Source organism: Hypanus sabinus, chromosome 19, assembly GCF_030144855.1.
Source record: "Hypanus sabinus isolate sHypSab1 chromosome 19, sHypSab1.hap1, whole genome shotgun sequence".
Taxonomy (NCBI): domain Eukaryota; kingdom Metazoa; phylum Chordata; class Chondrichthyes; order Myliobatiformes; family Dasyatidae; genus Hypanus; species Hypanus sabinus.
Window position 1 is genome coordinate 21,953,480 of NC_082724.1, and position 27,286 is coordinate 21,980,765.

The 27,286-nt window shown below is 41.1% G+C and overlaps 1 protein-coding gene and 1 long non-coding RNA gene across 4 annotated transcripts in view; one reads left to right on the forward strand and one right to left on the reverse strand.

The window, feature by feature from the left end:
• cacna2d3a (calcium channel, voltage-dependent, alpha 2/delta subunit 3a) overlaps positions 1 to 27,286 on the forward strand; it is an 893,404-nt gene that overhangs the window by 696,219 nt on the left and 169,899 nt on the right. For all 3 annotated transcript variants that reach the window (XM_059944148.1, XM_059944149.1, XM_059944150.1), the window contains 4 exons: positions 824 to 921; positions 1,642 to 1,735; positions 3,473 to 3,568; positions 20,259 to 20,380. In XM_059944148.1, coding sequence (XP_059800131.1) covers positions 824 to 921; positions 1,642 to 1,735; positions 3,473 to 3,568; positions 20,259 to 20,380 — 410 coding nt within the window. The remainder of the gene's footprint in view (positions 1 to 823; positions 922 to 1,641; positions 1,736 to 3,472; positions 3,569 to 20,258; positions 20,381 to 27,286) is intronic.
• On the reverse strand, positions 1,132 to 3,502 carry LOC132377794 (uncharacterized). Its single transcript, XR_009506772.1, has 2 exons — positions 3,366 to 3,502; positions 1,132 to 1,368 (listed from the first exon to the last, which is right to left on the reverse strand). It is a non-coding gene; the product is annotated as an uncharacterized LOC132377794 (long non-coding RNA).

Below are 27,286 nucleotides of genomic sequence, written 5' to 3' on the forward strand. Positions count from 1 at the left end.
TAAGACTGGCCCACACTGATTTCCTTAAGCAAGATATTTTGTTGTGAGCAGTGAAAGAATGGCTTTAGTTCCTCATCTTGCAAACAGATGTCCACAGATATTTAGTGGGCGAGTTAATCAGATATTTAGTTTCCTGCTATCTGAATTCAGCAGCTACTCCAGAAGATCTTTGACATCTGTAAACTGAAAAACCCAGAATGAAGAAGCCTTTCATTATAGCAAAACAGAATGATACAAAAACATGTTGGTTAGGAAGCCAAACAAGACTATGGATTATAAAAAGACAGAGAAACAAAACACACAAGCTTTACAATGTTTAAAAAAAAAATCAGCAACAATATTTCCTAGGGGGAGAAAAAATTTCCATGAATTATTCAGAGCCAGAGAGGTTACTCAGCAATAATTTTGATTTACTAGACTTAAAACTCACTGATTGCTAATTGAATAAGATAGTCATTGACCTTTGGTGTAATAACAGGAGATAATTACCTTATGTTCATGCCACAATGGAGTAATCTGCAATAATGCAGCCTGTGCTGAAACACATTTATTACTGACAATAGCTTTCAGATTTCTATTCTTATCTCCAGGTGTGTGCATACCAGATATTGCTGTAGGTTTTACCCAGCTAAAGAGCAAATGTCAGCAGCTACTAACTCAGGGAAGTTTTGATCATTATAACTGAGGTCAAATTGGAGAATGTTCAGAATGGAGGAGGACTGTTGTCCTTTGTTCTGAACAAGAGAAAGCAAATTTGGATATACTATTAATAGATTTATCAAGGCACTTGAAATTAATGTGACAGGTTTTCTTCTAATTTCAGGAACTTTTGTAATATTGATATACATCCTCAGTATCGTAACCTCTTTCAGCTTGATGCTGTCAAACTCTTCCTCACTGGGAAACAGCCACTTCTGCAGTGTAAGTAAAACTTAGTAATGCCACTTTTGCTCCATATGGACCACAACTACTGTAGCCGCCATGCCCCCAGTTGACCCCCCCCCCCCCCGTTCACCTAGGGTGAACTGCCGTCGTCCCGCCAGTAGTGCAATACTTCGGTGTAAATACAGTGTAATGCGCCCCCCCCCCCCAGTACACGCTTACAATACAAATACCAGACAATACCCAAAAGTGAGTAAATAATTCCAACTTTATAGTGATTTCTAAGTGATGGGTTAGTAGAAACAGATGACCTAAAGGCACCAAAGTAATAATCAGTTTGTCAGTTTGTGCACAGTTTGTGCACATTGGAGCTCACGCCTCCGGTACCTTCCACAACAACGCCACCGTCCGAACCGCTGACATCCAGTATCCATCACTCTGGAACATCTGCCCGCTCCACACACGTCCGTCCTCCTCGCTCTCCTCCTGAAAGAGACCGCAAACTCCCGCTCAGCTTACACAGACAAGATAGCATAACAATTCTCCATTGATTATTTTCCCCCTTATCAGTAGCCATAACCCAAACATATCAGACACAGAATCCCATTATAGCATTACAGAGAAGCCATTTCATTATAACAGTACAGAGAAGCCATTTTGTTAGCCTGAACAGTTAACACCACAGTTACTGGTACTGAGAACCCTACACTACAAAATGAGAAGGACAAAAAAAGAATGGCTTTAATTTTGCATCCACAGGTGACAAAGAATTAATCCAGGAAGTACTTTTTGATGCCGTAGTCACCGCACCACTGGAAGCTTACTGGACCAGCTTGGCTCTGAACAGATCTGAGTAAGTGTTTAATTAATGGGATTTGTATAGATAGCAATTGAGGCTGGCATTGACATGATGGGCCGAGGGGCATGGTTCTATGCTGTACGATTCTATGACTATCTTTTTTTGTGCAAAAATGCAGTCAGAATAAGAAACTCACATTACAATAAGTTGTTCAATTATTGCATTAGCTATTATTTCAGGTTTGTCCCACCTTCAATTCTATTACAAAACAGTAAGACAAAGGACTAGAATTAGGCCATTTGGTCCATTGAGTCTGCACCACCATTCCATCATAGCTGATATATTATCCTTCTCAACCCCATTCTCCTGGCTCTTCTCTTTAACCTATGATGCCCTTACTACCTCTGGTTTAAACGTTTCCAATGACTTGGCCTCCACAGCTGCCTATGGCAATGGATTCCACCGATTCATCACATTCTGGCTAAAGAAAGTCCTCTTCATCTTGGCTCTAAAGGGATGCCCTTGTATTCTGAGGCTGTGACCTCTGGTCCTAGACTCCTCCACAATAGGAAACATCCTTTCCATGTCTACTCTTTCAATATTGAATAGGTTTCAATGAGATCTCCCCTCATTCTTCTAAACTCCAGTGGGTTCAGGCCCAGAGCCATGAAATGCTCCCAGTGCATTAACCCTTTCTTTCTGGGGATCATTCTCATGAACCTCCTCTGACCCTCTCCAATGCCAGCATGTCCTTTCTTGGATAAGGCCCACAACTGCTCACAATGCTCCAAGTGTGGTCTGACCAAATGTGTGCTAAAGTAAAGCTAAATGTCATCTGCAAAGAAAACCCCACATAATTAGGAAGTGTTTGTGTAATTTCCATGCTTTAATAGATGTTAAATCCCAGCCTGAGCATTTAGGCTGGCAGCAGTGATATTACTTATGCACTGATGGTAGTTGAATTACTTCACGAAAGGGATGCCTTCATGACAGACTCAAAGGCAAAGGGTTTGGTAGAGAGAAGGAAAGAGGGGATAAAAGGTGTTGGGAAATCAACAGGGGAGAATTGGAGTTGGCAAAAGTTTTACCAGTGCACGGAGACACGGGGGATAGGAGCTTTAGGATAAGCAGTCATAGTGTGCTGGGGATTGTGGAGTTGAGCATCAGGGGGTTTGTGGCAAATGCCCCAGATGGGTAGGGTGGGCTGAAGCTGCAATTGAATCTGTGTGCCACAGGGGAAATATGTTTTTATTATAATAAAATTCAGAAGAAATAATGTAGCTTATTAACAATAAATTGGGTTTTCATTTAAAATACACAGGAACAACGATTAGTGGGAAAAAATAGTCTATTTTATAGTCAACTAACCTTTGTGTAAAAATGCTCTTACATAAAATCCAGATTACCATTTAAGCACATGCCTTTTGCAAAGAATCCCATATTATATGATCTCCAGAGATATTTTAATTATTCCCATGTCAAAATATAATAAGCTCTCGTTCAGGGGCTTAATATTTGTTCTTGGCCCCATGACACAGTAGCATAAGTATGCTGAACTTTGCTTCTCGGATTTCATCCAGGACTTTATACATTTTAGTTTGTGCAGTGTTATCTTCTTCCATTTTTCTTCATGTCTTTTTTTATATATTTCATCTTCTAATATTGCCAGCTATGTAATCAGTACCTAAAAAGTGACGAAGTTCCATACTTGCAGCTGAGGTATGGATTCCATTAGGGTGTGTTGATTGTTCTGTTCCGTGTCTGCACATCACATTGACTATTTCCTTCCAGAAATGCTGATAAAGGAGTTGAAGTTTCTTTCTTGGGAACTCGTACAGGCCTAAGCCGTGTCAATCTGTTTGTTGGACCAGAACAACGTACAGATAAGTAAGGTTCATTGTCAATTTTATATAATGTATTTAACAAAAAAAATTACCAGGCACTTGTGCTATTCCTTATAAAAATTAACTATAAAGCTTCATAATTTTCATTAAGCAAAGTAGCTGATGATTTAATTATGAAAGATTTATTATTCAATGGAAGTGTTATAACATATTCATAATAGTAATAGTGGTATCTTTCAGTAATCTGTATCCAGTGAAGGAACTTGACTGTTAAAAACTCATAATTATAACCATGAATTAAATGAAAAATACTTACAGATGACGTCAGGATTAGTTTCCAGGGTTTCATAACAATAAAAACATGGAAACTAATTCTGAAATCATCTGAAAATATTTTTCATTGCAGTTTATTTGTGTTTATCTTTGTTGGCTTTTCTCCAAATGTTATCATTTAAATACGCCAGCTTTCATCATGAAGCTAAATGATTCAATCATTTGAAATCATAATGAAATAGCTTTGAAAGTATTTCTAATTATCACATGTAAGAGTTATTAAATATTTTATGAAAGTCATGATAGGAGCCTGGTTTGTAATGGAGTAAAACAGCTTGCAATGAGTAGTCTGAGCTTTACCCTCTCCTTTTACCTCCAATTATTTTTGCACCACAAGCTACTGGAAATGTGAATTTATTATCTCCCCTGCCCGTGGTTTGAGAAATAAATCAGATATACAAAGCAAACTTCACACCGAGACAATTGTTTCTTAACTATCAATCTGATATTACTTTAGTCCCAGCTTGCCAAGCCAGCACCCCTAAATAGTAAGCATGGTGGCTCCTTATTTAAAGTGATAGGATATGTAGCCTGAAACCTCAAATATAATGGAAGTTTTGGGTGGGTAAAGGCAAGTGGAATTGCATTGTGGGAATGATGGTGTGAGCCAGATTAAAGTGACTAATGTGTCTATTAATCTTGAATGCTGAGGTTAGCAAGCCAAACAGTGACAAGAGCTCCGCAGCCTACAAACTGTCATCCTAAGCATCACAAAGGATATATCTAAAGCAAATTCGTAAAGAGTTTTGTCAAGTTTTTAAATGCACTTCTGAAGTGAGGGGTGAGGTTGACCCAAGACATCGATGATCCCTTTCTTTCCACTTAGTCAGCCTGACCCCCGAGTTAACTCCAGCTGCCTACTTGTGCTCCAGAGCCCAACATATGCGGTCTTTTGTGTCTCCAAAGTTTAAAGGAGATTTGTGAGATAAAATGAGTGGCAGATGCCTAGAATGCAAAGCAGGGTAGGTTGTGGAGCGGATGTGATTGTAATGTTTAAGAAGCATTTAGAGAGACACATTGCTAATAGAGGTGTGTAGACAGATGGGACTAATTTACACTGGCATTATGGTTGGCACATGATTGGCCTAAGGTACTGTACCTTTGTTATATGGCTGTATGTTCTATATTCTAGATGCTAGAAAGTTGGACTCTATAGGTTTGTATCAAATTTCATGTAGATCAACATATAAATAAATTTGATAGGCAATCCATTCCAGTATTTCTATTGATGAAGCTGTTGTGAATAATGCCATGTGGAGCCAATGCCAAACACTCTGTATTCTCCAGTAAGTTCTTGTTCCACATTCAGAGCCTTCAGAGAGTAATTCGGCTATGATTTCAAGTGCAAGGTGGACGTGTAATTGATCCTACATTTTCCACACTGCTATTGAGCTTGAACCTGAGCTTGGACTCCGGTATTTCATGGAAAGTGGCAACCCTGCAGATTGCAAAGGATTTCCATCACCTACAATGGGAAGAATGGAGATATATCAGTTTAATTTGAAACAAATCCTTCATAAACTACCTTAGACAAAACATCTAGCACTTCAGTATACAGCTTTGAAGAAGTGCAGATACATCCCTATACCAAATCCCAGAACTTCACAAATACTTCTTATATTTAGTAATTGGCAATTTATGTTCAATCGTGACAGGATAAAATGGAAATGACTAGTTTAAGTGATTTGTTGCAGGGAAATGCAGAACTGAATCACTATCATTAATATGTGCCGTTTGTATGACGTGGTCAATCACAGTCTTTGACTATGATTGTTCTTGGCAATTTTTTCTACAGAAGAGGTTTACCATTGCCTTTTTTAGGGCAGTGTCTTTACAAGACAAGTGACCTCAGCCATTATCAATACTCTTCAGAGACTGTCTGCATGACGTCAGTGGTCGCATAATGTGTGATATACGCAGGCTGCTCATATGACCATCCACCACCTGCTCCCATGGTTTCATGTGACCCTGATCAGGGGGACTAAGCAGGTGCTGCACCTTGCCCAGTGTGACCTCCAGGCTAGCAGAGGGAAGGAGCACCTTATACCTCCTTTTGTGGAGACATATCTCCAACCCACCCCCCTAGGTCCTTAATGACAGTCCCAAAATAAAGTACAAGGCAACATTTATAATTTCCTAACTATTCTACAGAGTTAGGAAAGAGAATCTGACTGCTGTGGAATCAGCAATTCTGATTAATGCCAATACAGTGCTGGGTAATCCCAGTACTATTGGCCTCTAGCCACAATATGGTGCTGGTACATGTCACTCAGCTTGACCCAGGTTTACTTACCTGGAAACAGACTAGGTGCTGGTCGAGCCCATGGGAAGTCAAAAGGTAGATTGATTCAGCCTGTTGGACCACACTAATAGTGTATCAACAAATTGTACAGCCATGCTGGTGGCAAGCTTTCAAGAAATTACAGCCTTCATGAATTGTGCCTTGCAGCACTTTTCTAGAATGTTAGCTCTGATCCATATTGCCACTTAGCAAAAAATACTAATTATCATAACCCATTCTGTTTAAAATTAGTGGTGAGATTAACTTTGCCAAGTAATTGTCATTATGACCATAACAGAAACTAGACTGTGAAATATTGGTGGTGAAGTGTTTAGGATCAATGAAGTATCCTATTACTCAGTCTGCTAGAAGTTGAAACTAACAGCAAGACATGGCTCTGATTTTTCCTCCAATTGATCTTTCTTATTCAGTTTTAAGAGATTTTGTAACTGGTGACAAAATATGTACGCACAGTGCTGAGCTTTTGTCTGGGTATACTAATTATTTGTTCAGTAAGCTGTTCAAGAGAAGGAAAGGAGAAGAGAAATTCTGATCTCATATCTGCTGCCTTGCGGCTATACCCACATGAGGAAGGCTTTGGGAGTAAACCCTGAGGGAAAAATCTGGAGCTGTAGTCCCTAAAACAGTCCTACATTGAATGCAACACTGTCTGGCGACTCCTGAGATACTGCTGGTATCAAACTGTATCAATCTCTACCATTCCTTTGGGTTCATCAGATGTGTGGGGAGGGGAGTTTGCTACATAGGCAACAACTTATGCTTCATATCGTACTGCCCAGGCTTGCATATCTAGACAGCTAGGGTGCAACATCCATCGTCAAGCTGACTGACGGAAGCCTCTCTCAAGCTTGTTCAGTAAATTTGTTCAGTATGACAGCTAGAGTTTGGGAACTACAGTGGTCTAATAGCAGCATTTCTACAAATCCCAGCTCATTGCTGGAATGCTGGAATCATTGCAGAGTGATTTTAAGCTCATTTGTATCAAAATAATTGCTTTATTTTTATCCATTTTCAATGCAAGGAATTATTTATCTCCTTTCAGTCAGTGTGAAAGTGTCCTGTATAATTCCCAACCCATCACACCTGAAGCCTCAATAATTGAATTTCCCCAATTACGTTAATAAACTGCCTAATTAAAATAAATGGCAAGTTGTAGAAACTAGCTTTACTATATTTAAAAAACGAGGAAGTGATTGCCACCCGGAAATAGATTTTTTTTTAGAATGGAAGATCAAGTACAAGGATCTTATAAAACTTTTTTATTAGGTGTTCCAAAGCCGCCTTTTCTTTTGAGTGCAGGCATAGTAGTACAATGTCTTTTGATCTCCCCTGACTCTACTCACTTTATTCAGTGACTGGACTGAGTTCCATTTCTACATTAACTTTGGTATATTAATCGGAGTACACACATCTCAGCACTTTGTAAGTGCAGCCAGTTCATTTGTATTTTAAAACTTAACATATGAATTGTGTCTTTTAATCTATTTTTATAATGCATCTACATAGCTAACAACATCAAAGGGCATCAGAAGAATTCAGACCACAAATAGAATCATTAAAGTTAATGTGCAAAATACAGCTCTTAAAATCCAATGTGTTTAAACACTTGAGTAAAACAGCCCGTTTGAACTATCTTTTTATTCTTCTGATTCTGAACGAACTTAAACTGGTGACATTCAGCTTTCTGTATACATGGGATTAAATGAAGATAATTATTTCCTACAATGTGAAGGACCACTGCACAAAATTATCATCTACTCAGCGTGAAGCCTTGTTCAGAAAATCCACATCAAGGGTGAATGTAGTAAAGGGAAAGAGGCAAGAATCAACTTGACAAGAACTTGTCTTCCAATGGCAGCTTTAAAGCACATTACCTACCCAGTGTTACCTTGAATCCAGACATCAGACGGGCAGAAAATGTTGGAAACTCTCAGCAGGTCAGGTTACAGTCCAGGTATCACTCTCAATAATGAACATAAAACATAAAACTTGGTGGTCTTCTTTGGTGTGCATCTATTGAAATTTGTAAACTTACACATTTCTATTGATGTATGGTGGCGGAGAGTATACTGGTTGCATCAAAACCTGTTATGGAGCCTCCAATGCGCAAGTTTGCAATGGATTGCAAGGAGTTGTGAACTCAAACAACTCCATCATGGGCATGGATATCTTTAAAAAGTGGTACCTCAAGAACATGACATCATTAACAAAGGACCTTTGCTATCTAGGACATGCCTTCTTTTCTTTATCACTATCAGGGAGGAGGTACTGGAGCCTGAAGATCCACATGATTCGGTAACAGCTTCTTTCCCTCCACCAGCAGATTTCTGAATGGTCCATGAACATGACTTACTACTACTCTTTTCACTATTTATTTTGTGATTTATAGACAATTTTATGACTGCACTGTACTGCTGCTGCAAAACAACAAGCCTCACATCATATAAGTCAATGGTGATAAATCGAATTCGGATATAGGAAACCACATAAGGAAACAATTGAAAAACTAAACTTCATGTTTTAATTAGCATTTAATCTGTGGGAAAACTCATACTACAATGAACCCTGTATCTGTTGAAATTCACAATAAATATTCAGGGCAAATTTTGTTTACATTCATGTGTTGAGTTAGGTGATTTCAAGAATTGTAACTGATTAAGTTAGGAAATGAATGAGAGACATATTATGGTTCAATTATTCCTTGTGCTTGAAAGGTTAAGCTTGAGGGTCATCAGATACCAGATTATTGTTGAAGAGATTTTGAATTACAAGGGCAATGTGCAAACTGTGATTCTAAAATAAGTAATTAAATGAAAATTAATCAGAAGGGGACATGGGATTTTGATAGCAACAGGAAGGGATGGGTGATAGCTCAAGGTGACGATGGGGGAGGTTGTTGCGCTTGTTGCAATCACATTTTTATGGTTGCCTCAAATGGTAATTGACTTCATATATGCACGCAGAGAGGGATTAACATCCATTTCAAATGTTGACCCTGGATGCTTTTTTTTAACTTTGATTTATATGGTGGGAAGTATAATTTCAAATCTGTTCGTGCACATTGTATGCTGCCACAATGAATGATTTCCTACATTAAGCAAATGTTGGTCCTTCCACCAGTGATGTGAACACTGCAAGCAGGGGTCTGGAACTCTGCGATTATATTTATGTTTATTAATGAGGAGCTAGGGTAACTGTTGAAGAGCTGCCCTTTGCATATAATGATAAATGGAATCTAATTCACCTTTCACCTGAAAGTAAAGTATACCATTTCACAGGTGCAAGAGCATTGATGCTATCTAATGCTTTTCTCTCAGTCTGAATTCTTTTGCATATTCGCCATGCAGAAATCTGACAGGAGGCGCACACAGTGTTGTTCCACAGGCAATGTCTGTACCTAATGCATCCTTCAGTCACCCAATATCAATGAAATTCCATACCCTCTTCAGCAACAATATGGAGATGAAACAGGTGATTCTCAGTCTTACCCTTGATTATCTGTTTGGGTGTCAAGGTGGAGATGTGTCTCTATCAAAGGAGATGCAAGGCACCCCTTCCCTCTGCTAGCCTGCAGGTCACCCTTGGGCAAGGTGTAGCACCTGCTTAGCCCCCCCCCCCCACCCCTGATCAGGGTCACATGAAGCCAAGGGAGCAGGTGGCTGATGGTCGTATGAGCAGCTGGTGCATTTCACAAGTCCTGATTATGCGACCACTGACACCAGGCAAACAATCTCTGACGAGTATTGATAATGACTGGGGTCACCCATCTTGTAAAGACACTGCCCAGAAGAAGGCAATGGCAAACCACTTCTGTAGAAGAATTTGCCAAGAACAATCATGATTGTGGAAACACCATGATCACCCTTATAACAAACAAATGATAATCTGGTCAGCTTGTGTAGAAATTGGCTCTCAAATTTCCCTACATAACAGTACTAACAACATTTTTTAAATCTGCAGATGCTGGAAATCTGAAACCAAGTAAAAAAAAATTGCTGGAAATAATCAGCAGATCAGTCAGCACCCATAGAAATGGAAACCATTAATATATCAGGTCCAGAACCCTTTAGAAATGGGAAAGAAGGAAAAAAAGACATGTTAGTTGCCAGTAACAAAATAGAAGGGGGAAGGGATGGGAGGAACAGAGGAAATATCTCTGGTAGGGTAGGGCTAAATGAGTAGCAGTAACAGCTGTCATTAAGATTAGATTAAACTTCTTTGTCTGTGTGATGTGTTGATAATAGCAAAGCTGTAAGACATGCCAAGTAGGTATAGGAAAAGAAAAAAAAACTGAACCAAAATGATGATGCACAGAAGTAGTCAGTTCAATATTGAATTCTTAAGGTTAGGATGCGTAAAATGACTTGCTGTTCCTCAAGAAGGGGAGTGAGCTGATAAATGAAAGTTGCAGGCAATAGGAAGTTCATGGCCACTGCTGCTGATGGAACACAGGTGCCTCACAAGATGACCGCACAATCTGTATTTGATTTCTCCAGTGTCAAAGAGACCACATTGTGAACATTGTTTGCAATAGACCGAACTGGTAGAAGTGCAGGTGAATCACTGTTTCAAGAGAAAGACTGTTTGGGTCTCTGAATGATGGATAGGAAGAGATGAACGGGCTAGCACCATGAGTCTTTACTTCTTTTTGTTTGCCAGCATTCAAATTAAAGTGTCAACCAAAACTAAAATTAAGAAATAAACTGGCTCCAAATTCTAATTTTAAATTTATCTCTACTTATAGTGCTTGTAATACATTTTAATGAACATTATGTTTTGGTTGCTGTAAGTACTATTGTACTCCATATTTTCCATTCAGAAAGATTAAACTTCTTCAAAGCACATCTCTTCTCAATACTATGTAGTGATGTGAATAACAACAGCGTATCATGCTATATGGGCAGATACTTGGCAGATGACGTTTAATGTGAATAAGTGTGAGGTTATCCACTTTGGGAGTAAGAACAGGAAGGCAGATTATTATCTGAACGGTGTAGAGTTAGGTAAGGGAGAAATACAAAGAGATCTAGGAGTCCTTGTTCATCAGTCACTGAAGCTGAATGAGCAACTGCAGCAGGCAGTGAAGAAGGCTAATGGAATGTTGGCCTTTATTACAAAGGGAATTGAGTACAAGAGCAAGGAAATCCTTTTGCATTTGTATAGAACCCTGGTGAGACCACACCTGGAGTATTGTGTACAGTTTTGGTCTCCAGGGTTAAGGAAGGACATCCTGGCTGTAGAGGAAGTGCAGCGTAGATTCACGAGGTTAATTCCTGGGATGTCTGGACTGTCTTATGCAGTGAGGTTAGAGAGACTGGGCTTGAACATGCTGGAATTAAGGAGATTGAGAGGGGATCTGATTGCAACATATAAGATTATTAAGGGATTGGACAAGATAGAGGCAGGAAATATGTTCCAGATGCTGGGACCAGAGGGCATGGTTTGAGAATAAGAGGTATGTCATTTAGGACAGAGTTAAGGAAAAACTTCTTTTCCCAGAGAGTTGTGGGGGTCTGGAATGCACTGCCTCGGAACACCACGGAAGAAGTACCATTGACGTTTCAGGCCAAGACCCTTCATCAGGACTAACTGAAAGGAAAGATAGTAGTCCTAATGAAAGGTCTTGGCCTGAACCGTCAACAGTGTCTCTTCCTATAGATGCTGCCTGGCCTGCTGCGTTCCACCAGCATTTTGTGTGTGTTGCTCACCTTAGACTTATGCTGTTTAGTTCCTGAATTCTCCATCCTTGGAAAAAGACTGCATTCCCTGTGCATAGTCCTCACAATCTTATTGAGTGATGGAGCAGTCACAAGTGGTCAAATAGTTTGCTTCTGTTATATGCTTATCTAGGCCACACTGGGTAAGGACAACAGATTTTCTTCCATCTGTGGAAAGAGAAACGGAATTAGCATTTGAGGTTGAACTGAACTTCATCAGAACTGAGGACTCCTAGGTAACTGAGCAACAGATACAAAATGCTGGAGGAACTCAGCAGGCCAGGTAGCGTCTGTGGAAAAAAAGTATAGTCAACATTCTGGGCCGAAATCCTTTGGCAGGACTGGAGAAAAAAAGCTGAGGAGTAGATTGAACAAGTGGGGGGAGGGGAGAAAGAAACCCCAGGTGATAGGTAAAACCTGGAGGGGGAGGGATGAAGTAAAGAGCTGGGAAGTTGATTGGTGAAAGAGACAGAAGGCCATGGAAGAAAGAAAAAGGAGGGAGGAGTACCAGATGCAGGTGATGAGTGGGCAAGAAGATAAGGTGGGAGAGGGAAAAGGAGATGGGATATGGTGAAGGGAAGGGGCATTACTGGAAGTTTGAGAAATAGATTATCATGTCATCAGGTTAATGGCTGCCCAAATGGAATATAAGGAGTTGTTCCTCCAACCTAAGTGTGGCCTCATCATGACAGTGGAGGAGGCCATGGATGGACATATCAGAATGGGAATGGGAAGTGGAATTAAAATGGTGGCCTCTGGGAGATCCCACTTGTTCTGAAGCGGTCTCACAATCTATACCGGGTCTCACCGATATACAGGAGACCTCATTGGGAGCACCGAACACAGTAAATGACCCCGACAGACTCACAAGTGAAGTGTCGCCTCACCTGGAAGGACTGTTTAGGGCCCTGCATGGTAGTGAGGGAAGGAGGTGGAGGGGGGGGCAGGTGTAGCACTTGTTCCATGTGCCAGGTGGGAGATCAGTGGGGAGGGACAAATGGACTAGGAGGTTGCATAGAGAGTGATCCCTGCAGAAAAGGGTCTCCTGGGGGAGAGGGTGGTGCTTGGTGGTGGGATCTCGTTGGAGGTGGCGGATGTTTCGGAGAATTATGTGCTGGACGCGGGGGCTGGTGGGGTTATAGATGAGGACAAAAGGAATGCTATCCCTGGAAGGATGGTGGGAGGATAGGGTAAGAACAGATGCGCATGATTTGGAAGGGATGTGGCTGAGGGCAGCGTTGATGATGGAGGCAGGGAAGCCCTTTCCTTTGAAAAAGGAGGACATCTCCTTTGTTCTCGAATGAAAAGCCTCGTCATGTGAGCAGATGTGGTGCAGACAGAAGAATGAGAGAAGGGGTCTTTACAAGTAGCAGGGTGGGATGAGGTATAGTGCAGGTAGCTGTGAGAGTCCATGGGTTTGTAATAGACATCGGTGGAGACAGAGAGAGTAAGATCGAGAAAGGGAAGGGAGGAATCGGAAATGAACCAGGTGAATTTGAGGGCAGGGTGGAAGCTGGATGAAGTCGACGAGTTCAACACGGGTGCAGGAAGCAGCACCAATGCAGTCCATGTAGCATAGGAAAAGTGTGGGACAGTCACTAGTGTAAGCTTGGACCATAGACTGTTCCATGTAATTGACAAACAAGGGGCATGGCTGGGACCCATGCTAGTGCCCGTGGCTACAACTTTTGTTCGAAGGAAGTGGGAGGAGCCAAAGGATAAATTATTTAGAGTTGAGGACAAGTTCCGCTAGGCGGGAGAGTATGGTGGTGGAGGGGAGCTTGTTATTACTAGGTAACCAATCTGAAATGTTAACTAATTCACTTTCCATAGATGTTGCCTGACCTATTGAGTACAGTAATTTCTGTATTTGAGATTTCCAGCATCATGTTTACTTTTTAAATGCAATAGGTGGATTTGCAAAATACACTCTAGAAAAATAAACATTTTTTGATATTCCAAGTGGAAACTTTGAATCATTAAACAGTGTGCTAATTTAAAAAAATAAATGGTATCTGCAGTTTAAACACACCAATTCAATAGCTACACCTTTAATCAAAATCAAGGTCACTGAAGCAGTTCAATGCAATTAAAATGGAGAATGCGGCTTCAGATCACATTATTTGTAGATTGCAGATTGACATATTGTAAATGTAGAAGAAGCTGGTTAAAGATTCTGTTAAAAAATTAGCAGTGCTCAGTATGACTCCCCTGAATATTCTTGTGTTTAGTCTCAAACTGATATGTTTAACTCTATCAATAGAAATGAGTTGCCAAGTGACATAGGCTGATTGTCAGTTTTACAACCCATTAAGAGTTGACTATCATACCTCCTTGCATTGTTGATAGCAATGACACCATTGTCTGATAGTGACATGCATGAACCAACTATCAGCGATGCTCTGATTAGCTCGTGTGAATAAAGTTATTGATACTTACTATTTTTATGTGGATTTAAAACTAATATCACGAGGAGAAATTTTGTCTTGTCATTGGAATTTACAAATTGAGAGAGATAAGTAGAGATACTTGTGCATTCTTGAATGACTTTCTTATCTGTTCTAAAATGAGCTGGTTTAAGATATTACATTAAAACATAAGAAATAGGAACAGGACTACGCCATCTGGCCCATCTGTTCCGCCATTCAATAAAATCAGGGCTGATCTGGCCATGGACTGATCTCCACATAGAAGCATAGAAACATAGAAAACCTACAGTACAATACAGGCCCTTGTGAACTTGTCCTTACCTTAGTACTACCTAGGCTTACCCATAGCCCTCTATTTTACTATGCTCCATGTATCCTTCCAGGAGTCTCTTGAAAGGCCCTATCATTTCTGCCTTCACCACCGCTGCCAGCAGTCCATTCCATGCACTCACCACTCTCTGCGTAAAAAACTTACCCCTGACATCTCCTCTGTACCTACTTCCAACCACCTTAAAACTATGTCCTTTTGTGTTAGCCATTTCAGCCCTGGGAAAAAGCCCCTGGCTATCCCCACAATCAATGCCTCTGATCACCTTATACATCTCTATCAGGTCACCTCTCATCATAAGTTGCTCCAAGGAGAAAAGGCTGATTCTTATAAAAATCTATTCTTATAAGGGATGCTCACCAATCCAGGCAACATCCTTGTAAATCTCCTCTGCACTCTTTCTATTGTTTCTACATCCTTTCTGCAGTGAGGTGACCAGGATTGAGCACAGTACTCCAAGTGGAGTCTGACCAGGGTCCTATACAGCTGTAACATTACCTCTCGGCTCTTAAACTCAATCCCACGGTTGATGAAGGTCAATACACCATATGCCTTCTTAACCACAGAGACAACCTGCGCAGCAGCTTTGAGTGTCCTATAGACTCGGACTCCAAGATCCCTCTGATCCTCCACACTGCCAAGACTCTTACCATTAATACAATATTCTGCCATCATATTTGACCTACCAAAATGAACCACCTCACACTTATCTGGCTTGAACTCCATCTGCCACTTCTCAGCCCAGTTTTGCATCCTATCAATGCCCGCTGTAATGTCTGACAGCCCTCCACATTATCCACAACACCTCCAACCTTTATGCCATCAGCAAACTTACTAACCCATCCCTCCACTTTCATCCAGGTAATTTATAAAACTCAAGTAGGGGTCCCAGGACAGATCCCTGAGGCACACCACTGGTCACCGGCCTCCACCCATCTGCAACCACTCTTTGCCTTCTGTGGGCAAGCCAGTACTGGATCCACAAAGCAATGTCCCCTTGGATCCCATGCCTCCTTACTCAAAAAGCCTTGCATGGGGTACCTTGTCAAAAGCCTTGCTGAAATCCATATACACTACACCTATGGCTCTGTCGTCATCAATCTGTTTAGTCACGTACTCAAAAAATTCAATCGGGCTCGTAAGGCACAACCTGCCTTTGACAAAGCCATGCTGACTATTCCTAATCATATTATGCCTCTCCAAATGTTCATAAATCCTGCCTCTCAGGATCTTCTCCATCAACTTACCAACCATTGATGTAAGACTCACTGGTCTATAATTTCCTGAGCTATCTCTACTCGCTTTCTTGAATAATGGAACAACATCTGCAACCCTCCAATTCTCCTGAACCTCTGTCATCCTCATTGATGATGCAAAGATCATCGCCAGAGGCTCAGCAGTCTCCTCCCTCACTTCCCCAGTAGACTGGGGTACACCTCATCTGGTCCCAGTGACTTATCCAACTTCATGCTTTCCAAAAGCTCCAGCACATCCTCTTTCTTAAAGTCTATATGTTCAAGCTTTTCAGTCCGCTGTAAGTCATCCCTACAATAGCCAAGGTCCTTTTCCGTAGTGAATACTGAAGCAAAGTATTCATTAAGTACCTCTGCTATTGCCTCCAGTTCCATACACACTTTTCCACTGTCACACTTGATCAGTCCTATTCTCTCATGTCTTATCTTCTTGCTCTTCACATACTTGTAGAATGCCTTGGGGTTTTCCTTAATCCTGCCCACCAAGTGGAAACAACTTTCCTCCCTCTATCTTACTTATCCCTTTCTACAAGATCTCCTCTCATTCTCCTGAAATGCAGCGAGTACAGTCCCAGGTGACTCATTCTCTCCTCATAGTCTAACCCCCTCATCTGTGGAATCAACCTGGTGAACCTCCTCTGCACCGCCTCCAAAGCCAGTATATCTTTCCTCACGTAAGGAGACCAGAACTACACACAGTTCTCCAGGTGCGGCCTCACCAGTACAGCTGCAGCATAACCTCCCTGCTCTTAAATTCAATCCCTCTAGCAATGAAGGCCAACACTAGCTCTTAATTTAAAATTAGGTTCTTTATTCATAATTAGGTACTTTTCAATATCTTTAATAGTTATTTCAATTGATTGCCTAACATCCCATTGATTATTTCCCTGAAACTTTAAATGCTTAAGCTAGTCACAATATCACAATTTACATTTGTCTATATAAAAAAGATGCATTTTGTACTGAATGCTCATTTGTAAGTGTTGCTGAGGAAGTAGAGTGTTCTGCAATCAAGTGTGTGCATTCCAGACATGCCTTTAATGTAGAAATGTCCGTTGATTTTAATAGTGGACATACTGTTTTTTGTGTTGTAGCATTACCTTGTATTGTGAGCTTGCTTCATCCGGAAGACTCTAAAACGTAATAAATTCAGAGGTAGCATAGCCCAGTATACTAAAATCAGGGTTGACATAATGGATTTGCAGACAAGGTTACATACTACAGAAATAAAGTTAAAATAAGCCATGCACTGAAGAGGAGAATTTTGCCATTTATGTGTTGTTGTGGCATTAAGAAATCGTATCTTTTAGTACTTATCTGAACACAAGATTAGGAGCCACATGATTCCAGGTCACAAGTCTATGAAAAAACTGGATAGGTTTGCCTGATTCAGTTAAAGATAGGAGTCTGTTTCTTGGCCCATGATATGATGAACAAGTTGGAGTTTGTTTGATTGCTCCATATTTGAATGAAGTTTCATTTTCAGTTGAATGAATCGCCATTAGCTTTTATGTCAGGCATGAAATAGTTGGGTGCTCAAAACATCAATTAGCCTATTCCCTCAACCATCATATGATTCAGTCAGGTGATTTTTCTATGTAGATTTAAAATTCTACCTTCACTCTAAAAACGACCTCTGTCATTTTGTGTGACACTGTTGCCCTATTAAAATAGGTGGATCTGGAACAAATTAAATAGTTCTAAACAAGGAATCCATGAACCCTTGTGGAACTTCAGAAGCAAAGGAGCCATATTCCAGCAGCTGAGTGTTAAAGAAAAGCTTATCTCCTTAAACAGAAGTAAAGAGTGGATGTGGAGAGAAGGTGTCCTATGGTGGGAGAGTCTAAGACCAGAGGACAGAGCCTCAGTATTGAGGGGTGTGTCCTTTTAAAACAGAGATGAGGAATTTCTTTAGCCAGAATTCATTGCCAGCTGTAGAGATGAATTCTGTATGTATATTTAAGGCAGAGGTTGATAGATTTGTCATTGGTCAGAGTATGAAGGGATACAGGGAGAAGGTAGGAGATTGGGAGGAAGAATGGATCAGTCATGATGAAATAACGGAGCAGACTCAAGGGGCCAAATGGCCTAATTCTGCTCATTCTTATGGTCTAAAAGTATGGCATTAATCATCATTCGGAGTGGTTAACACAAACAGCATATAAATATTTAAGGGGAAAGCTGAAGGAAAGGGGGGGGGGGTTACACAGTGAAATGGAAATGTGGATGAGAAAAAAACATGAGGAGGGTTGAGTGGAACAAAAGCCCAGTGTTGATGAAACCAAAGGCCTGTTTTGGGCTGTATATACTGTGTAATCTTATGTAATCTAACATTAGCGCCCAATATATCTTTTACTTTACCATGTCCATCGAACCAAGAGAGCAACATATATCACATGTATGCTAAGGACAAGATCAGTTGGCATGGTAGACCATCGTGATGGCACCCTGATGGATATCATCAGATGTCTGCAGAGTTGCTTTATCTAGACATGAGCAGTAGTGGACAATGAAATAGCAAACTGGAAGAGGACCTAGTTCCTGAGCGCCAAGGATGAGGCTGAAGTTTTGTAATTGTGTTCAGCCAGCAATGCTTTCCCTGAGGCCCCTGGCATTATAGAAGCCTGTCTTGAACTAATTTCATTCATCCCACATGATATCAAGAAACAGCTGAGAGCAATGAGAGTACTGGACCAAATAACATCCAGCTTTAGACTAGTTCCAAAACCATGATCTCAAGCTGTAAGTGCTCCAGTAGGTCCCTAAATTCTAGTGCAGTGACATGCAGTATGTGGAGAGAAAAATACACAAGAAACACTGATCCTGCAGCTAGAAATTGTGCCTGGTATGCTTGTGCACAACAACACTCATATTATCAAATACTCATGGAGACTCAATACATTTATTTATATACTTTATTTATTTAGACACATTCGTTAGTATTTTATTGTTTATTTGTAACAAAACCATTTACCCGACAATGTAAAAAATTATGCAGGAATGTCCTGTCCACAGAAAGTGATACATTTTGGGAGGGCAATTAAGAGTAGGAAATACACAATGAATGTTTGGGACCAAAGGAGAAAGGAGGACCAGTGAAACCTTGGTGTACAAATCTAGAGATCCCCAAAAGTGGCAGCGCAGACAGTACTGTCACCTAATGAAGGCTAGCATCTTGTATGCCTTCTTTATTTACCATAATTGTAAAGAAAGCATAAAAGATGCAAAGCTTCATTAGCCATACATTGAATATAAGAGCAGAGAGGTGATGGTGCAGCTTTTTAAAGTATTGGTAAGGACGAATCTGAAAAATAATGAGCTTTTTGATCCCCGTGGTATAGATACAATGTGATTTCTCTGGAGAAGGCACAGAGGTGACATATCAGGGTGTTGGTTAGTGTGGAATGTCGGTTGTGATTCTTGGGCTCTATGTATCCACTTAAGCTACTTCATTAATCTGAAGGCCATCATTTCTAGAATACTAGAAGGTTTTGTTGACAGTGCCATCTAGCGGCACCTATCCTCTAATAAATTCACCAACACCCAGTTGTACTTCACCTCTCTGCTCCAGAACCACACTACAGCTTTAGTTCACATATGGACCAAGAGTTAAATTTCAGATGTAAGATAAGAATAATTATCTCTGACATGAACACAATGTTTGACTCAATGTAGGATCAAGGAGCCCTGGTAAAACAGTCAAGGACTTCAGCCATGACTTGCCCAAAGTAAGAGATTGTGGTTGTTCATTCATCCCATCCCCGCATCAAGACAGTCTTCAAGACAGTTTCCTAGACACAGTCAACTTCAACAGTCACTGGGTCTAAATCCTGGAGCTCACTTCTCATCAACAATGTAGGATTATTCCGAGGAGCTATTGTGCTTCAGGGTGGTGACCAAACACCGTCTTTTCAGAGGCAGTAGGGGTTGGCCTTGACACTGACATCTTCGATCTGTGAATGACTATAAACCTGCCAGGATCAGTAAACTCAAAATGCTGTCCACATACTCACAGGGGTGATTGTCATTTAATCTCTGGAGGAGATTTCATCTTTTTATGGCTAAAATTGGAGCTTCAGTGAGCAATGTCACACACCTAGAATGGAAAGGGAAACTGTTCAGTAGGCCACAGAAGCTGAAAGACTAATTTTCAGAATAAGGGTGTAGTCAAATAAGTTCAGTTCATTGAGCAAAGTTGCAGCTGTTTGAGATCTAAGTCTAAACTACATAATCTCATAGCAGGTTAATAAGCAGCAGAAGTGGAAACAATGTGTTGGAACTGTGACTCATTAACTGTGAAAATAAAATACTAGCCCTTTTAGAAAAATAAGAAAATAACTATATGCAATTTTTATTTTTCCCTGCTTCAAGAGACTTCTTGAGTCCACAAGACAAGGAAAATATTTTTACAGCAGATCATTTCCCTCTGTGGTACAGAAAATCAGCAGAACAACTTCCAGGAACCTTTGTCTATTCAATTCCATTTAGTACAGGTTAGTGATTTTTGTCTCTATAAAAGTAATTAAGCATGGAATTGATTCTATATTTTAAAATATATTTTATGTAGTTTACAATATGTGTTTACTTAAAATGTTTTCATCAAATTGCTCTAACCTTTCATTCAGTAAATTATTCCCTCTGTTATGTAACTCATTCTATTTCTCCTCAGTTGCTAGCAATATTTATCTACTACTTTCTGCTTACCTTTGCTACATTTAGACACGTGCATTCCTACAGCAAGTTTATTTTGGTTTTAAAAGCTATTTATAAATAACACCGCTTCAGGCATGTACTCATAGGCAATTCTGTACTGCAGTGTCTTAAGTGGTTAAATACTATTGTTATGCCACATACTTGACAACTTTCTATGATTGTATGTACAAGCAGAAACTTTTGGCTATCTTCTTTCTCAATGTTTTCTTCTACTGATTATATCTGTGAGCCTGCACTGATTGAAGTCAATGTCCCATTCCATTCTTGTTATGTGAAGGTTATATTCACATACAGCAAACTTGGAATGTATGACAGGTGGCATGGTTTCTTTATTCACAAGTAAAAGCAAGCAGCTATAAATTGCCTATGTAGTTTGGTTCTTAACCTAAACCAGTAAGCAGTTGTTGAATGTCTATCACCACTGCAGATATTTTGATTGCAGAGTAATTCAAAGTTCAAAGTAAATGTTATTATCAAAGTACATTTATGTCACCACATACAACCCCGAGATTTATCTTCTTGTGAGCATACTCAGCAAATACAAGAAACAAAGTAGAATCCATGAATGACCATCCCCAACAGGACAGACAGCAAACTGCAAGACAAAAAATAAACCAAAATAATAATAATATCAAGAAAATGAGTTGTAGGGTCCTTAAAACTGAGTCCGTAGATAGTGGGAACAGTTCAGTCACAGGGCAAGTGAAATTGAAGGAGCAATATCCTTGCAGGTAGGTTTGCTAGCATGGTTCGGGAGGGTTTAAACTAATTTGCAAGGGGATGGGACCTGGAATGATAGAGCAGCGAAAGAAATGCATGGAGTAAAGCCAGATCTAACATATAGAGAGGCTTTGAGAAAAGAGAAGCAAAATAAAGGGAATAAAGGTAGTAAGGTAGAAGGGCTAAAGAATGTGTACTTCAATGCAAGAAGAATCAGGAACAAAGGTGATGAACTGAGAGCTTGGATACATACATGGAATTATGATGTAGTGGCCATTACGAAGACTTGGCTGGCACCAATGGATTCTCAATATTTCTGGATTTCAGTGCTTTAAAATGGATAGAGAGGGGGGGAAAGGGAAGAGAGGTGGTATTACTGGTCAGGGATACTAGTACAGCTGCAGAAAGGATGAGTAATGTAGCAGGATCCTCTTTTGAGTCAGTATGGGTGGAAGTCAGGAACAGGAAGGGAGCAGTTACTCTACTGGGGGTATTCTATAGGCCCCCTGGTAGCAGCAGAAATACCAAGGAGCAGATTGGGAGGCAGATTTTGGAAAGGTGCAAAAATAACAGGGTTGTTATCATGGGTGACTTTAACTTCCCTAATATTGATTGGCACTTGATTAGTTCCAAGGGTTTAGATGGGGCAGAGTTTGTTAAGTGTGTCCAGGATGGATTCCTGTCATAGTATGTTGACAGGCCAACTAGGGGGAATGCCATACTAGATCTAATATTAGGTAACGAACGGGGTCAGGTCACAGATCTGTCAGTGGGTCAGCATCTGGGGGACAGTGATCACTGCTCCCTGACCTTTAGCATTATCATGGAAAAGGATAGAATCAGAAAGGACAGGAAAATTTTTAATTGGGGAAGGGCGAATTATGAGGCTATAAGGCTAGAACTTGCGGGTGTGAACTGGGATGATATTTTTGCAGAGGAATGTACTATGGACATGTGGTCGATGTTTAAGCATCTCTTGCAGGATGTTAGGGATAAATTTGTCCTGTTGAGGAAGATAAAGAATGGTAGGGTGAAGGAACCATGGGTGACAAGTGAAGTGGAAGATCTAGTCAGGTGGAAGAAGGCAGCATACATGAGGTTTAGGAAGCAAGGATCAGATGGGTCTATTGAGGAAAATAGGGTATCAAGAAAGGAGCTTAAGAAGGGGTTGAGAAGAGCAAGAAGGGGGCATGAGATGGCCTTGGCGAGCAGGGTAAAGGAAAACCCCAAGGCATTCTTCAATTATGTGAAGAACAAAAGGATGACAGGAGTGAAGGTAGGACCGATTAGAGATAGAAGTGGGAAGATGTGCCTGGAGCCTGTGGAAGTGAGTGAGGTCCTCAATGAATACTTCTCTTCGGTATTCACCACTGAGAGGGAACTTGGTGAGAGGGCAATATAAGTGAGGTTGATGTTCTGGAGCATGTTGATATTAAGGGAGAGGAGGTGTTGGAGTTGTTAAAATACATTAGGACAGATAAATCCCTGGGGCCTGATGGATTATTCCCCAGGCTGCTCTACGAGGCGAGGAAAGATATTGGTGAACCTCTGGCTAGGATCTTTATGTCCTAGTTGTCCATGGGAATGGTATCGGAGGATTAGAGGGAGGCAAATGTCCCCTTGTTCAAAAAAGGTAGTAGGGATAGTCCGGGTAATTATAGACCAGTGAACCTTACATCTGTGGTGAGAAAGCTGTTGGAAAAGATTCTTAGAGATAAGATCTATGGGCATTTAGAGAATCATGGTCTGATCAGGGACAGTCAGCATGGCTTTGTGAAGGGCAAATCGTGCCTATCAAGCTGATAGAGTTCTTTGAGGAGGTGACCAGGCATATAGATGAGGGTAGTGCAGTGGATATGATCTGCATGGATTTTAGTAAGGCATGTGACAAGGTTCCACACAGTAGGCTTATTCAGAAAGTCAGAAGGCATGGGATCCAGGGAAGTTTGACCAGGTGGATTCAGAATTGGCTTGCCTGAAGAAGGCAGAGGGTCGTGGTGGAGGGAGTACATTCAGATTGGAGGGTTGTGACTAGTGGTGTCCCTCAAGGATCTGTTCTGGGACCTCTACTTTTCGTGATTTTTATTAACAACCTAGATGTGGGGGTAGATGGGTGGGTTGGCAAGTTTGCAGATGCACAAAGGTTGGTGATGCTGTAGATGGTGTAGAGGATTGTCAAAGATTGCAGAGAGACATTGATAGGATGCAAAAGTGGGCTGAGAAGTGGCAGATGGAGTTCAACCCGGATAAGTGTGAGGTGGGACACTTTGGAAGGATAAACTCCAAGGCAGAGTACAAAGTAAATGGCAGGATACTTGGTAGTGCAGAGGAGCAGAGGGATCTGGGGGTACATGTCCACAGATCCCTGAAAGTTGCCTCACAGGTAGATAGGGTAGTTAAGAAAGCTTATGGGGTGTTAGCTTTCATAAGTAGAGGGATAGAGTTTAAGAGAAGCGATGTAATGATGCAGCTCTATAAAACTCTAGTTAGGCCACACTTGGAGTACTGTGTCCAGTTCTGGTCAGCTCACTATAGGAAGGATGTGGAAGCATTGGAAAGAGTACAGAGGAGATTTACCAGGATGCTGCCTGGTTTAGAGAGTATGAATTATGATCAGAGATCAAGGGAGCTAGGGCTTTACTCTTTGGAGAGAAGGAGGATGAGAGGAGACATGATAGAGGTGTACAAGATATTAAGAGGAATAGACAGAGTGGACAGTCAGCACCTCTTCCCCAGGGCACCACTGCTCAGTACAAGAGGACATGGCTTTAAGATAAGGGGAGGGAAGTTCAAGGGGGATATTAGAGGAAGGTCTTTCACTCAGAGAGTGGTTGGTGCATGGAATACACTGCCTGAGTCTGTGGTGGAGGCAGATACACTAGTGAAGTTTAAGAGACTACTAGACAGGTATATGGAGGAATTCAATGTGGGGGGTTATATGGGAGGCAGGGTTTGAGGGTCTGCACAACATTGTGGGCCGAAGGGCCTGTAATGTGCTGTACTATTCTATATTATATATAATCTGTATTATCCCCTCTAGTTCAAGAGCTTGATGGAGGTGGGGTAAGAGCTGTTCCTGAACTAGTTTGTGTTGGTCCTAAGGCTTCAGTGCCTCTTTCTCAATGGCAGCAATGAGAGGAGCAGTGGCCTGGGTGGTGGAGGTCTCTGATGAAGGATGCTGCTTTCCTGTGACTGCACTCCATGTAGATGTGCTCAGTGGGCTTCACCCCAATGGACTGGGCCAAATCCACTACTTTCCTGGGCTTTTGCATTCAAGGACATTGGCGTATCTATACCAGGCTGTGATGCAACCAGTCAATATACCCTCCACCACACATCTGTAGAATTTGCCAAAGTTTTAGGTAGCATGTTGATTCTCTGCAAGTTCATAAGGAAATAGAGGTGCTACCATGCTTTTTCCAAAATTAAATAGAGCATTGGAACTGTACTTGGCTACAGTCATAAGTATAAAGCGAGTAGAACAGGGGTCTAAGCACACAGGCTTGGAGATTCTGGAGTAGATGTTGATGCCAATCTGAATTGACGGGGGTCTGCAAATGAGGAAACCGAGGATACAATTGCACAAGGAGGTTGAGGCCTAGGACTTTATGCTTATTTGTTAGTTTTGAGGAGATGATAGTATTGAAAGCCGATCTCTAGTCAATTAGGAACATCCTGATGTATGCATCTCCTCACTTCAGATGTTCCAGGGTTGAGTGAAGAGCCAATGAAATGGCATCTGCTGTGGGCCTACTGTGACAGTGGGCAAATTGGAGTAGATCCATGTTGCTTCTCAGACAGGAGCTGATATGTTTCACCACCAATCTCATCAAATTGCTGGCTTGTGTCAATGTACCATTATTATCCAGCAATTCTTTACAGGGAGAGAGCAAAACCTACATGCACCCTGTCATTTAGAGTTTTTTAAATGACAGGATCCTATTGGACATCGCCTGCTCCTTAAGCTTATTTCTCCCAGCAATGTAGAGCTCGATGAACTGACCCTCAGCACCTGAGTGATACCAAAATGGAGCACCTTAAGACAAAAAAATTGCCACTTTTAGTATAGTAATAAGGCCCTGTCTCATGAATATGTACACTATTTCTGATGGTGAAAAGCTGGCAAAACCTTTTGAATTGTATTTAAACCTCAATTAAAACATGCCATATTTTTGAATAGAATTAAATAATTAAAGACCTTACAAATTTAAAAGATAAAGTTTGAATTGTAGTAAAAACACTAAAATGTTACAGAATAATCAAAAGCATTAAAATAAGGTAAAATACCTCAAGTATTTACCTTCACACGCCTTTTTCTACAATCGGTAATCCTATTCAAAAGAATCCAGTCACCCTTCAGCCACTGGTTGGTTCTGGCACTCCCACAGCATCCAGCCTCATTCCTCAGCATATCAATGCTCTCTCACAGGGCTGCTTGCACTGACATCTGATCTCCATGCACTGACTCCCTGATCTTCATTCTCTGATGTCTGACCTCCAGCTTGCCCCAGACTTGCTTGAACATAAGCAAAAAGGCTGCTCTATCCTGAAACCCAACTGGCTGTCAACCAGTAGAACTGCTGCCTGATGGTCAACTCAATTCTACTGACTTGATTTAGGTCAGACCCAATTTTCCCACTTCCCTGCATGCAAATTTCTGTGACAACCCCCCCACCCCCACACACACACACACACACACACACACACACACTCACACACACACACACACACACACACACACACACTGCTTGCATTCTGGCACTTCTTACACAGAGAAAAATGCTTCATAGGACAAAGAATATGGGATGGAACAGTAAAGGCCATTTGGCCGTGGTGTTGCGCTGACCTATAGACGTCCCGTGGAGAGCATTCTGACAGGCTGCATCATTGTCTGGTATGGGGGGGGGGGGGGGGCGCTACAGCACAAGACGGAAAAAAGCTACAGAAAGTCGTAAAATTAGTCAGGTCCATCTTGAGTACTAGCCTCCACTGTACCCAAGACAGCTTCAAGGAGCAGCGCTTCAGGAAGGTGACGTCCATTATTAAAGACCCCCATCACCCTCTTGTCATTGTTACCGTCAGGTAGGAGGTACAGAAGCCTGAAGGCACACACTCAGTGATTCAGGAACAGCTTCTTCCCCTCTGCCATCCGATTCCTAAATGGACATTGAAGCTTTGGACACTACCTCACTTTTTAAATATACAGTATTTCTGTTTTTGCACATTTTTTACAACCTATTTAATATATGCAATTCAATTGATTTAGTTGTTTATTTATTATTATTTTTTAAAATTTATTTTTCTCTGCTAGATTATGCATTGCATTGAACTGCTGCTGCTAAGTTAACAAATTTCACGTCACATGCCAGTGATAATAAACCTGATTCCGATTTTAATTCTAATTCTGATTCTGACCTTTTTAACTAACTCCAAGATCAATCTACACCCCCCCCACATAGCCCTCCATCTTTCTTTCATCTGTGTGTCTATCTAAGTGTCCTTTAAATCTCTCTAATGTATCTGCTTCTAACACCACCCCTGCAGTGCATTACACGCCCATACCACACTCTGTGTAAAAGAAAACTACCTCTGACATCCCCTTATACTTTCTGCAAGTCAGCTTACAATGACGCCCCTTAATATTTTCCACTTCCACCCTGGAGAAAAGGTGCTGCCTGTCCATGTCTGTCCATGCCTCTTATCATCATATACACCTTTATCAAGTCATTTCTCATCTTCCTTCTCTAAAGAGAAATAGAGTGAAGGAAGATGAGAAATGAATTGATACAGGTGTATATGTATACCTGTAGTAGTGTCATGCCATCGTGGGCATCATGGTAGTGCAGCAATTAGCATGGTGCTATTACACCTCAGAATGTTCTGGGGTTCGGAGTCCAATTCCGGTGCCATTCTGTAAGGAGCCTCTCTACAGACTTCTCGTGGAATCTGTGGGTTTTCTCCGGCTG